This window comes from Pseudorasbora parva, chromosome 24 (genome assembly GCF_024679245.1).
Source record: "Pseudorasbora parva isolate DD20220531a chromosome 24, ASM2467924v1, whole genome shotgun sequence".
Classification (NCBI taxonomy): Eukaryota; Metazoa; Chordata; class Actinopteri; order Cypriniformes; family Gobionidae; genus Pseudorasbora; species Pseudorasbora parva.
The window spans coordinates 33,569,572-33,582,279 of NC_090195.1; the positions used below are offsets into that span (position 1 = coordinate 33,569,572).

The following is a 12,708-nucleotide window of genomic DNA, read 5'->3' on the forward strand; positions in this document are numbered from 1 at the left end:
ACGGGGGAAAACTAAACCATATCCATACCGGCTGGGCCGGATCGGCATGAAATGGAAGAGTTAAAGGGTTAGTTCACCCAAAAATTTAATTGATGTCATTAACTCCTCACCCTAATGTCGTTCCACACCCGTAAGACCTCCGTTCATCTTCGGAACAAAGTTTAAGATATTTTATATTTAGTTCGAGAGCGTATGCAAGTGTATTCACACTATACTGTCCATGTCCAGAAAGGGAATAAAAACATCATCAGAGTAGTCCAAATGAGACATCAGTGGGTTAATTAGAATCTCTTGAAGTGTCGAAAAAACATTTTGGTCCAAAAATCTGAAAAATTACGACTTTATTCAGCATAGTCTTCTCTTCCGTGTTTGTTTTAAAATCTCAAAGATCCAAACGGTAATGAATCAGCGAATTGATTCATGATTCGGATCGCGTGTCAAACTGCTGAAATCACGAGACATTGGCGATCCGAATCATGAATCAATACGCTAATTCATAACCATTTGAATCTTTATTTGAGGATTGAAAACAAACGTGGAAGAGAAGACAATGCTGAATAAAGTCGTAGTTTTTGTTATTTTTGGACCCAAATGTATTTTGGATGCTTCAAGAGATTCTAATTAACCCACTGATGTCACATATGGACTACTTTGATGATGTTTTTATTCCCTTTCTGGACATGGACAGTATAGTGTGCATACACTTGGATACGCTGTCGGACTAAATATAAAATATCTTAAACTGTGTCTAGGTCTTACGGGTGTGGAACGACATTAGAGTCATTAATGACATGAATTTCATTTTTGGGTGAACTAACCCTTTAACCTGATAACCGTCACGAGGACGAGGACGCACTGAAGGTCTCTTTGTTTAAATTAGCTCAAAATTACTATCAGATGTAAGTAATTACCTTGACAAACTATACATCATTAAAAAGATCTAAGACTAAAGCTAAAGATCTAAGACTAAAGCGACCAGAATGGTTTGGCCTGACGGTGGAAAAGTGGCTAAAGTCTTCTAAAGCCACATGAAAACTTACTCCTTAGAAGAAAAAAACTCCAAAAATGTCAATTGTATGTATGTTTTTGGAGTTCCCTTTCGAGAGAGGTTCCTCGTATTACGTATGGGAAAAACTCCTTTTCTCGAGAATGTGAAGCAAAACTTTTAATAAAGGTATCTATGTAAAGCGCAGTGAGCTGCACGGCCATAGCCCAGCGCGAGGAGCGCTCTGATTGGCCGGGCTGCGGCAACTGCAGGAACCTATGGTGAGGCGGCTGAGAGGAACGAACCAATGGGGGGCGTTCCAGAAGCCCGCCGAAAAAGGTGCTTATATTTGCATACAGGAGGCTATATAAGACCCTAATTCGCCATAGGTGTCAGATTTTATCTCCTTCAGCGATACCTTCGCTGGTCTCCGGAAGAAGCACCGCCGTTGAAAAGGCACCAGCGGAACCTGCAGCTGAGGACGACGGACTCCCTCTCCGCCTTCTCTGCCGTTCCAGCTACGCCATCCGGCGTTATATATCCTTTAAACTGTGTCTATGTTGAGTGTTATATGTGTTTGTGTGTGTGTTGCCGCTGCAACGCCACTTCTAGAGCTTACAGGCTTGTTCTACTCGAGGACTCTCTCGTTCCGCCGCGTCGTTAAGCGCCGCGGAAAGACGGAGCTCTTCTCACTCTCCCTCTGCTCTCGTCCCGTCGCGCTGAATAGCGCCGCGGAAAGAGAGAATGTTAGAGGACATGAGCACACTCAAGCCGAAGCTCTCTTCACTCTGCCGCCGCCGCGGCTCTTCTTCCGCCGCTGCCGCAGAGTTGTCCTCACTCTTCTCTCATTCCGTCGCGCTACAGCCGCGGACAGAGAATACTAGTGTGAATAGGCGAACTCGAGCCGAAGCTCTCGTCACTATACCGTCGCGCTGAGGAGGCGCCGCGGACAGACGGAGTTTTTCCTCAGTCTTCCTCTTCTCTAGTTCAGTCGCGATATCGCCGCGGACAGAGAATACTAGAGTGAATAAACAAACTCGAGCCGAGGCTCTCGCCGTGCTAGAAGCGCCGCGGACAGAGTTTTACCTCACGCTTCCAATTCTCTCGTCCTGTCGCTCTATCGCCGCGGACAGAGAATACTAGAGTGAATAAACAAACTCGAGCCGAAGCTCTCGCCGTGCTAGAAGCGCCGCGGACAGAGTTTTACCTCACGCTTCCAATTCTCTCGTCCTGTCGCTCTATCGCCGCGGACAGAGAATACTAGAGTGAATAAACAAACTCGAGCCGAAGCTCTCGCCGTGCTAGAAGCGCCGCGGACAGAGTTTTACCTCACGCTTCCAATTCTCTCGTCCTGTCGCTCTATCGCCGCGGACAGAGAATACTAGAGTGAATAAACAAACTCGAGCCGAAGCTCTCGCCGTGCTAGAAGCGCCGCGGACAGAGTTTTACCTCACGCTTCCAATTCTCTCGTCCTGTCGCTCTATCGCCGCGGACAGAGAATACTAGAGTGAATAAACAAACTCGAGCCGAAGCTCTCGCCGTGCTAGAAGCGCCGCGGACAGAGTTTTACCTCACGCTTCCAATTCTCTCGTCCTGTCGCTCTATCGCCGCGGACAGAGAATACTAGAGTGAATAAACAAACTCGAGCCGAAGCTCTCGCCGTGCTAGAAGCGCCGCGGACAGAGTTTTACCTCACGCTTCCAATTCTCTCGTCCTGTCGCTCTATCGCCGCGGACAGAGAATACTAGAGTGAATAAACAAACTCGAGCCGAAGCTCTCGCCGTGCTAGAAGCGCCGCGGACAGAGTTTTACCTCACGCTTCCAATTCTCTCGTCCTGTCGCTCTATCGCCGCGGACAGAGAATACTAGAGTGAATAAACAAACTCGAGCCGAAGCTCTCGCCGTGCTCATTCTACCGCCGCCGTGCTGAAGCGCTGCGGACAGAGAATACTAGAGTAAGTTAGACGAGCGAGCTCGGGCTGTTGGGTATGTCAAGAACAATGTCGCTGCAGCGCGCGCTTACTGCCAAGGAAGTTGTAATGGCTGCCTTGTCATGATAGCGCGCGCCCCTTCCACAGCGCGTTGCTGACTAGAGCGCGGCTTACGTCATAGCACGCGCTCACTGTCAGGGCATAAGGGCGTCGGAAAATGGCTGCCAAGCTAAGCCCTTTTTTCACTCTATCACTTCCAGTCCCCTTTATTCAGGCGGCTGGAAAGGTTTTTACACTGTAGACAAAGTGTCCACTACACAGTGTGCACCCCTACATAAGCACTGTTAATTCAGCCTCACAAAATCACAAATAAATCCCGCCGCGGCCGGATTACACCATATAAAGTCAACTAGCCTTATTGCAGTCAACTAGCCTGTGGTCAAACACGCTTGTCTGCATGCGCGCTTTCAGTCTAGACTAGAGCATAACGGCATTGTGGAATGGCTCACATACCACCCGCACTTCCTTACATTCTCCCAGTTCCCTTAAGTTAAGTGACTGGAGATGAAATATTGCAGTCAACTAGCCTGTGTTAAACACGCTCGTCTGCACACTATGCTGTGTGCGTTTACCCCTGTGGATTTGCTCACTGGTTTGCACCGTGGGTATTCTACGTAGGTTGTGCGCCACTGCACATTGTTTACACTACACACAAAAGAGCTTTCTATGTAGGAAATGTGCCCACTTTACAGTCTGCACTCCTGCACCCAAGCACTTTTCACAAAGTTCACTCTCGCACACACAATATAAATGTGAGGCGTGCGCCCACTGCAAAGCCTGCACCGCCAAAACTAACACTATCCCCACAGTGTTACAAGCAGTGTTACAGCACAAGCAACCCGGCTAACAGGCCCCTATTACTAAGCGGCCAGCCCCCGAATCTAATTCAACCCCTGGCTTTACGAGCCCAGGCCTGGCAGGCCATTCCTGGTATATAATATTGGGTGTTGAACATATAAAACGAGGTTCTCGCTACAGTTTTGCTCGCAGACCCCGCGATTCAAGCCGTGGTCGAGCCCTCTGTAAGAAGCAGTGTCAGTCACGTGCTTCTCGCTGAGGCATTGAGACTGTTAAAGGAGAGAGCGGCGAAAACAGTACACCCGACGCTAGCGAGTCAGGTTTTTACTGTCGCTAATTCCTCATGCCGAAAATGGGTGGCGGTCTCAGGCCCATTTTCCAGGCATCTGAACAAAGCACTTATGACACGCTCGTTTCAAGGTGCTGACGGTGAAACAAATCCTCGCGCACATTCTCAATAGATCTGAAAAACGCATACTTCACGTTACGATAACCCCCCCACCCCCACTACAGGCCATTCTTGAGATTCGCCTTCGAGGGGCAGGCTTATCAGTACAGTCATTGTCATAGACTCAAGACTTACGGCATAAGAACCGTGCATGGCTAAGCATCTCCTTTTATGGGCAGAGCACAATCTGAGCTCCCTAAGGGCGGCTTACGTGCCAGGTATTCTGAATCAGGGTCCGGACATGTTATCCAGAGGACCCATGTCCCCAGGGGGATGGTCCCTTTACCCGCAAACAATTCAGCTCGCACAGCACACGCTGCCCAATATTTTTTCTGCAAACGCAGGGATGCCCTGGCCCATGTTGGCCCAGACTCCCTCTATATGTTCCCTCCGATCGCGATCCAGCTGCAGCCTGTGCTTTTTAATAGCCCCACTTTGGAAGAACCGCACATGGTTCTCCATACTGTTTCAGCTGTCAGACACAGCCCCATGCCTATTCTGCCAATGAAAGGGAAGGTCTGGCATCCCAATCCCGAGCTGTGGGCCCTCCACGTATGGCCCATCAACGGTATCCGGGAACCTCTCTGACAAGTTATGAACACTATTTCGGAAGCTAGAGCCCCTGCTATCTGGCAGCTCTGCTTTGAAGTGGTCAGTGGTTTTCTAACCAATGTGCTACGCGAAACATCGACGCACACTCATGCGAACTGGCGGAACCGCTCGCTTTCTCCAAGAGCTAATGGATGCGGGTCGTCCCCCCTCCATACTCGGGGTGTGTGTCTCCGCCATAGCAGCTAGCCACGCTCCGATCGCGGCACATTCACTAGGGAAAAGTGATCTTATTGTGTGTTTTCTTAAAGGGGCCAGGAGATTCAGCCCGCCTTGCCCCTACCTCGGTCCCTATTTGGGACCTCGCCATGGTTTTGGAGGCCGTGAAGGGTTCCCCCTCCTAACCACTTCAGAACACGAGCTTGAAGCACATATCACTCAAAACCGTTTTTCTGCTGGCTGTGGCCTCGGTTAACCGAGTGGGTGGCTTACCTGCACTCTCCGTGAGCCCTTCCTGTCTTGAGTTTGGGTCCAGCAACTTCAAGGTTGTGCTCAAACCGAGGCATGGTTTTATGCTGAAAGTGCTATCAACCCCTTCAGTATGCAGGTCTTTGCACTGCTTAACCCGCGTCTCAGAGAGAATAAGACGCAAACCTATTCTGCCCAGTCAGAGCATTGAGATTGTATCTAGAGCGCTCCGCCCCCTTCAGGCAGTCGGATCAGCTCTTCATTGCTTCGGTGGCCGCACTAAAGTTTGTGCTGTCATGAAACAGTCTCTCACACTGGATAGTGGATGCAGTCCCACTAGCATATAGGTCCAGGACCTATCCTGTCCTACAGGCATTTAAGCCCACTCCTCTAGAGGCATGGCCTCATCTTGGGCTTGGTCGTGTGACATTTCTTTGGAAGATATCTGTGCGGCGGCAGGCTGGGCCTCTCCGTCCACTTTTATCAGATTCTACAAGTTGGAGGTTCCAGCTCTACAAGCAGGGCTTCTCTCCATCTAGGCTCTATCTTGACCCTGGCAAACAGATTGCCTTACATTTTGGCCTGTACACATTAGTCCTTAAGCACTATTCATTCATCATAAGATCCGACTATGTCCGATCAGCTGTTCAAACGAACCGACTCTTCCGGTTCTTCATTCCCCTTATAAGCCGCCTCTGTCGGTGTCTCGGGGGTTTATAACATGTGCTTTGGGTATACTGGGTCAGTCAGCACACACGGCGCTTTACATTGTGTTCCCATACGTAATACGAGGAACCTCTCTCGAAAGGGAACGTACTCGGTTACTTTCGTAACCTCGGTTCCCTGAGAGAGAGGAACGAGTATTACGTTCCGTGCCGTGTTTATGCTTCTCAGGTATCGCTTCAGTCGATCTTAAAACCTGACACCTATGGCGAATTAGGGTCTTATATAGCCTCCTGTATGCAAATATAAGCACCTTTTTCGGCGGGCTTCTGGAACGCCCCCCATTGGTTCGTTCCTCTCAGCCGCCTCACCATAGGTTCCTGCAGTTGCCGCAGCCCGGCCAATCAGAGCGCTCCTCGCGCTGGGCTATGGCCGTGCAGCTCACTGCGCTTTACATAGATACCTTTATTAAAAGTTTTGCTTCACATTCTCGAGAAAAGGAGTTTTTCCCATACGTAATACTCGTTCCTCTCTCTCAGGGAACCGAGGTTACGAAAGTAACCGAGTACGTTTTGCAGAAATGTAGGTAGAGGCACGTTTTTACCAGCTAAAACACCAATGTAACCAGGTTTAATACTTAAGGGTAGGAGGAGGAACTGATGAATATTTCATGACACTTTGATCATATAAAATAAACAAACACAAAGTGAAAGCACACTGCCGCTCGGGCCGGGAGAACTCCTCCGCGATGCCTGCCAGTGGAGCTGAATAGCCCTCAGTGGATAGCCCTTTGACTCCTCCGCCACCTGTCCCCAATATTAGCTCCCTGAAATACTGGAGTCTGCACTTTTAGGGCCGCATTTATGGGACCCTAGCCAAGTGTACAACGGAGGAGACCTGATTCAAACTTTTTTTGTATGGCTTTTTTTACATAGGAAACATGCTCGGTAGCTCACCTGGTACAGCTCTTCAGTCGCAATATGGAGAGTCCTGCGTAACAAGAGTAACGGTAAAAGAGCTCACAGACTTGCACGGTTGCCTCAGTAAATGTGTTTTTGTTAACGTTATCAGTCAGGTTTAGTGTAGGGTTTAGTGTACGTGGTGCATTATTTTCTAACGCGATAGAGCATTAAACCTTTAGCACCATGCCCTGGATTTCATTGCAAGATGAACAAAAAAAACAACATGATAAAACATTGGCAGAATTACATTTATATGTTTCTACTAGAACTGAAGCTGTAACTTTTTTAAGTGACATGCAAAAGTGAAATGAAACACGCAAAAAGCGAAGTATTATCATTTTTCTGAAATGTCTCCACAGGCACATTTTTCTAATGACCATTTTGTGAAACTGACATGAGAAACTGGCTGAAATTGAAGTCATTTTTCATTGATAATCGCCCCCTTCTTCGAGTTATGAACTCCAGAACTGCTGCGACCAGATTAATGAGATTAACTCTAGAACCAAACGAGCTATTGTTGTTTTGAGTCTGATCTTTTTAATGAATTGGTTGATGCAGTTCACAAAACTGATTTAAATAATTCAAGTTCACAACTCATTGACTCAAAGATCTGATTTTAGTGTTGAACAGCTCACTGAAGGGGAAGAGAAAGATGAGTTAACCCTTAAATGCATGAATGTTTCGCCAATGATGATTACATATTCAGGTCTTTAGGGACCTCAATCTATATCTAACACTGATTGATCTCTACCTGTTGCGATAATTTTAAATTCTTCTGATATTAGAGTCACAATTAAAGCAGAATAAAATAAAGCATATTTTGCTCCCATTTGGAGCTTGTAAGGGTTCATTTTACACAGATGTTTAATACCATTCACTGTCATCGTCAGGGCTCGTTTCAGTGCATTCAGCATCTGCCTCATATTCACAATCTCAAACATATTTATTACTTTCAACATCTTCAAAGTCAATATTTATATCACTGACAGCTTCTTTACCAGATCCACCAGCGGTGACACAAGTATATTTGATTGCGTTCAGCACTTGCTCTGCAGTAAATCGCTGAGCCATTTTTTCTATTCTTTTGTTTGCTGCCTGCGGTGACTATGAATGAAATGTCACTTCATCATTGTGCATCAGACATTGCTAGTGTTACCTTGAGGAATAAAAGTGAATTGCACTTATTCAGTCATCAAAGATTCAATTATTGTTGCGCAGAAAAAAAACCATACTTGACCTGTTACACACCGTGGGTCGTTACCGACCCTAAACGATTTTTACAAATAATGCATGGAAAAGGAGGCACATGTATTATTATTATTACTTTTTTTAATATTATATAGTATTTTTTTAAGAAATGATTGTGTAATACTAAAAAGGTTGGTGTCAAACTTTTAAAATTGAATGAGGTGGGGAGGGAAGTGAATGATGTCCTGGGTTACTAAAGACACAAGGTATGCATTTTATAAATAAAAGCTTACATTTCTGTCTGTTCATCACACAAAAGTATTGTTTGACTTCAAATTAATTTTAAAGGGGGGGTGAAACACTCAGTTTCAGTCAGTGTCATGTCAATCTTGAGTACCTATAGAGTAGCATTGCATCCTGCATATCTCCGAAAAGTCTTTATTTTTTTAATAATTATATAAGAAAGATGCGCTGTTCCGAGTCTTTCCGAAAAAAGCCGAGCGGGTGGGGGCGTGTCGTGTGAGCGGAGCTAAATAATGACGTGTGCTCGCTGCTGCTATGTTGAGTCGAGTGCGTCATCCCTAACAGCGGGAAAAAAACTTTATTCAAAATAAAAATATGGCTGTTAATCAGATACAGCCATACATCTATGATCCGGAATCAGACCCAGAGGCTGCAGTTGAACAGGAGCAGCAGCAAAAACGACTAGAGCAGGACGTCTCTATGTGGTACAAGTTATACACTAACTATATAATATGCTTAGCGGCTTGTGTTATTTACATATTTATACTTGAATTATATCGTCGTATTTTTGTCTTTGAAGGTGTACATGTGGGAAGTGCAGTTGTGCACGTGTGTTTGTGTGTTTACGCGTGGTTTGTGTAGACAGTAAGCGGACTAAAAAAAACACAGACATTTGAAGCAGTCTCACTCACCCTTCTAACGTTGGGACTGCTCCATCATTCAGCATTAGGCGATTGGGAAAATCCGGCGTCGAGCTGGGCCTTGTTTATGAAACAGTCGGCACCGAAATGCAGCGAACAGATATAAACATTCGCGCAACTCAGTTGCTGATCCGGAAAAGCAAATTACATCCACTGTTGCCTTAACGCGGGGTTTTGGGGAATCTGTGCAGGACTGTCTTGGTCTGGCAACCAAAAACGCACTTTTTTGGTGACATTGTTATGTGCACATCACCTGTGCAGCGCATCCTACAAGCCAGCGCTTTGATGGGCGTAGCCTGTTACTTTCGCTCTCTCCCTCTCTCTCTCTCACGCGCTTCCGGTAGAATTGTCCGTAAGGCCCATACAAGGAAATTCCGCCCCCATTAACGTCAAAGGGGACGCATGATCGCAAAAAACTTGCCGAAACTTATGACTAACCGGAAGTAATATTTTTGACAAAGAAATACTCCCATCAAACGTCCACCTTAACTTTTGAAACTTTGTCTATGTTTAGTATGGGATTCCAAGTCTTTAACAGTGTAAAAAGATCAGTATGCATGAAACAGCATTTCACCCCCCCTTTAAACTCTTTCCCCGCTGTTGATGGAAATTTTTTTTTCCTTGCTTTCACTGTTATACGGTGGGGGGGGGGGGGCTATTACACATCTTCTGAAAGAGTACAGAATCTCCTGATCAAAGCACAAGTGAAAAAGAACCAGAAGCAAGAGATAGCACATGTAATCACATGCATATGTAAAATACATGATAAAACATTAAATGGCATATAAATCAAAACTGCCTGATGTTATTGGATGAAATGTTGACCCAGGACGAGCTACAGGACTGTCAAACTTTGGGGTGTTGACTCCATTTGTGTTTTGATCATCATTCTGAATCCAATCCAGACGTAGGTTTTGACAAAAATTTGGTTTTCTCAGGCTAGTTGCTCAATTTAGCTTTTTTATGAAACTTACCCACATTCAAGTGTTATGAAAAATGCATGAAGCTAGAATAAAATGCTCATTCGTGGTCAATGATCTGTTGTTGTATGAAAAATTATACAGCAAATAATAATTTGTTTTGGGGTGAAATTACAATTTAAGATGGTCTCTATAATTGTACTATCTCTTTCTCTTTTTTATACTCCTAGGACAAAGAGAAGGAGCCACTGTTACCACGTGGAGTATCGTCACATGGAGAGGACCCTATCCCAGGAAGAAGTGCGCATTATCCACGCAGCCATTGAGCAGGCCGCAGAGAAAGAGCTCGGAGTGCAGGGAAGATACTGAACTTTCCCAACAACCCACATGATGGTGTTCCACCTTACATGATGAGATTCACAGATGTAGTCACTTCTCTCTGTGGTAACGAATAAAACGGGGAAACTCTTTTTAAAGCAGATAATTGGAGACTCAAAGCAATGTGTCATTATTTACTCACAATCATGACCTTTAAAGGATTAGTTCACTTCAGAATGAAAATTTCCTGATAATTTACTAACCCCAATTGCGTCCAAGATGTTCATGTCTTTCTTGATTCAGTCAAAAAGAAATTAAGGTTTTTGAGGAAAACATTCCAGGATTTTTCTCCATATAGTGGACTGTAATAGGAACCAATGGGTTGAAGGTCCAAATCAAAAGCAGTTTCAATACAGCTTCAAAGAGCTCTACACCCAGCCAAGGAATAAGGGTCTTATCTTCCCAAACCATCTGTCATTTTCTATATATATACTTTTATAATCACAAATGCTCATCTTGCTCTGCTCTGCCTAGAATGCACTTCATTATGTAACCATCGCTGACATGGTCACTATGAACTCTAACGGTGTAGAAACTGCTAAATAAAAGCATAATACAGGTTTGAAATGACAAGAGAGCGAGTAAATAATGATAATTTAATTTGGGGGCAATCATCACTTTAACATTTGCAAGATTTGACCTTGAAATGACTTTTTGGGTCATAATAACCTCTCTAGGCCTGATTGCACTGACTTTAACACCACAGGCTGACTCCAGCTTTATAATGAAACACAGCCAGATTTAACACAAATATCAAAGAGTCTTTTTATGCACCTGGATCCATGCCAACCTGATGTTAAGCAGGAAACAAGAGCCCTTATTTCTAGATTAGTATTTTCTCAAGAACAATATGAGGTAGCCTGTAATGAGCTGCTGGCCAGAAATTACCAAGATAATGAAATGCATTATACTTACTCCAATAGCCATACATTTTTTCATTTACATCTATGACACGCCAACATGTTGCTATAGTCAAAATTTTAATCAAAAGTCAAGGTTCTAACGTAGTAGAAGTAAATCCTTTTTTCTGTACACACACAAAACCACTGTACCTGGACAATTTTTGCCCTTAAATAAGCCATATACCCTCTATGTAGATATCAGAGAACAATGTTGACCAGTCAGGGTGCCCATGCTGACTCCTGACCCCGCCGAAAGCGCCAACAGTGGCACGTGATCATCAGAACTGGATCACCAAGCTATGGAAGATGGTGGCCTGGTCTGATGATATTTTCTTTTACATCACGTGGATGGCCGGGTGCATGTGCGCCGCTTACCTGGGGAACAAAATTGTTCAGGGATGGTTTGAGGAGCACTACAACGAGTTTGAGGTGTTGACTTGACCGCCGCAATATCAGGAAGTTGATCATAATATTATGCCACAGAGTATTCCACACAAATATAGATAATAATAAATGATAAATGAAATCATCATATTAGAACGATTTCTGAAGGAATTTGACACTGAAGACTGGAGTAATGATTAGGGTTGGCGAAAACTAAACAAATTCTTGACCGACCACCGAGCCTCATTAGCGGTTAACCGATTCGTTTAAAATATGCTGCGCAATTTGAAATAACAGCCGCGAGCCGCGCCTGCAATTTCACAACTCTGTCGCATCCCTCTGCCGCTCTCACACACACACACACACACACACACACAGTCCTGGCGCCGCCGCCTCCCTTCCACTCACGTCACTTTTTTAAAATCCTCTTCAGCGCGAAACATGAGTCCTGCAAACGCGCCGCCGAGGAGCTTGTTTGTAATCGGAGGACAAATGGCTCCTTAGTTTCTAAATGGTTTGGGTACAAGGTGATCGCGTTGAAAATAAAGGCGTTTGTCTAGCGTTAGAAGCTCATTTGAAACATTGCCATGGCTCATTTAAGAAAATGACAGCTCCGAAGAGGCGCCGCTTTAGTTCGAGGTAGTGCTAACAATAATAAAGAAAGATGACGATCAATACCTTATGTGTTACCACTGAAATGTAGATGTAATATATTTCCAAATGTAAGCCGATCTTATGTGGAATGACGCTTCATCCTGTCGTCTGCCCTGGCTCTAACCTCGAGTGTTTGCTTTTTGCAAACCTTGTGAGCGCGCAAACCCAAACGCTGTGACCTCGCGCCAAATGTTTTTATTGGTTTATAAAGTACAAACAGGCGAGTTATGAAAAATTGAGTGTGAGGGATTTGTTCACTTCACACAGAAAGATTTTGGAATGAGACGGCTAACGGTAGTAGCGTTTAGTCCACTGTCTGTAATAGTAGCCTAATTTAGAGATCACTTTTTTTCAACCCGATCACACATAAATGCGTATAAATAGTACGAGTGTGCAATGTCGTGGAATGTATACGCCAAAACTCATTTTGGCGTGCATACGATACGCTGTTTTTCGCGTGCATATGATACGCAC

At 44.9% G+C, this 12,708-nt stretch overlaps 1 protein-coding gene across 1 annotated transcript in view; it reads left to right on the plus strand.

The window, feature by feature from the left end:
* The window catches only part of fars2 (phenylalanyl-tRNA synthetase 2, mitochondrial), a 217,574-nt gene extending 207,174 nt beyond the window's left edge, over window positions 1-10,400 (plus strand). Inside the window, exon 7 of the mRNA XM_067434390.1 lies at window positions 10,147-10,400. Coding sequence (XP_067290491.1) covers window positions 10,147-10,285 — 139 coding nt within the window. The 3' untranslated portion in view covers window positions 10,286-10,400. The remainder of the gene's footprint in view (window positions 1-10,146) is intronic.
* Window positions 10,401-12,708: the final 2,308 nt, after the last annotated feature.